The sequence below is a fragment of the Orycteropus afer genome, unplaced genomic scaffold (assembly GCF_000298275.1).
Source record: "Orycteropus afer afer isolate SDZICR_OR568_19922 unplaced genomic scaffold, OryAfe1.0 scaffold00292, whole genome shotgun sequence".
NCBI classification, from domain to species: domain Eukaryota; kingdom Metazoa; phylum Chordata; class Mammalia; order Tubulidentata; family Orycteropodidae; genus Orycteropus; species Orycteropus afer.
The window spans coordinates 4,391,444-4,392,648 of NW_006921879.1; the positions used below are offsets into that span (position 1 = coordinate 4,391,444).

Genomic DNA, 1,205 nt, shown 5'->3' on the forward strand with positions numbered 1-1,205 from the left:
GCTGTGGATCTCATGGTGTATCAGTCGCTAGGATTAATTGTTTCCATGAATCTTTGGTTTTCCTCATTCTTTTTCACTCTGGACAAGGAGAGACCCATTGTTGCATCCAGATAGCAGCTTGCAAGCTTTTAAGATTCCAGTTGCTACTCGCCAAAGTAGGAGATGGAACAATGTTTTGTGTAGTATGTTATGCCAATTGAGCTTGATGTCCACTGCGACTACCCAGCATTCATTCTTATGAACAAAAAATAGACTAATACTCAGTCCTTACCATGTGTTGTGAACTGTGGGCACCAACTTTGTTCTTGATTTTTCTACCTTTATTTATTTTTCTTATTTCTCTTCTTCATGTGTAATACCTATTTGATGTATTTTATCCAGTTGTATTGTACATATACCGTAAATTCTATTGGGATAAGACAAGCACATAAACAAAAAGACTCAGAAAGACAAAGATGACTGTTTCAGAAATCCCCCTTGCTTCCAGCACCCACCTGCTCCTCCTCCATCTGTTCTGTCTTCAGTCTTATTGCAGTGCCTTCTACTTACAGACTTTATCAGCACAACTGGAACATAGTCTTTAAGAGGCTTGGCATTTCCTTCCTTCACCCCAGTTGTGAACAATTCACATTTTCAGGATTCGAGTGATGGGCCTGTCACTTAGCTTGTCTGCCTGTTAAATCATTAGAAACTTGGAAACACTCCTTTCTCCAGCCAGAAGGGAGGTTAGTCCCTCAAATATGTACACATTTGGGTTTGTTGCACATATGGTAGGACACCAAGTGTCTTGAGAGAATGGGCCCTGGCTGACTGTCTCTCTCTGCCCTCCTCCACTCCCCTGCCCTGATTTCAGATCCTGAATATCAATGTGAAGGCCCCAGCCCTGCTGCTGAGCCAGATGCTGCCCTACATGGAGAAGAGGGGGTATGGCTATAAGATGGGGTGGGGCCTGGTGGGATATGGGGAGCCTGAGGTACAGGAATTTTATCTGGAGAACATAGGGGTACAGCTGGGAGTGGGTAGAGGATAAAGTTTCCCTGGGATCTCTACATTCCTACCTCTTACTCTGTGGGTCTCAGCTTTTGGGCAGCTACAATGTTGAATTCTGGTGGTTACTAGATGGAAGTGATGTTCCACAGGCTCAGGAACATTCTCCTTGGCTTCAGAATCAGCAAGTTGGGAAGATACTGTGCTTTAGCTTATGG

General features: G+C 44.0%; 1 protein-coding gene across 1 annotated transcript in view; it reads left to right on the forward strand.

The window, feature by feature from the left end:
- DHRS2 (dehydrogenase/reductase 2) overlaps positions 1-973 on the forward strand; it is a gene marked incomplete at its 3' end in the record, with an annotated part of 8,379 nt that extends 7,406 nt beyond the window's left edge. The window contains exon 4 of the mRNA XM_007951250.1: positions 854-973. Within this exon, the coding sequence (XP_007949441.1) occupies positions 854-973 (120 nt within the window). The remainder of the gene's footprint in view (positions 1-853) is intronic.
- Positions 974-1,205: the final 232 nt, after the last annotated feature.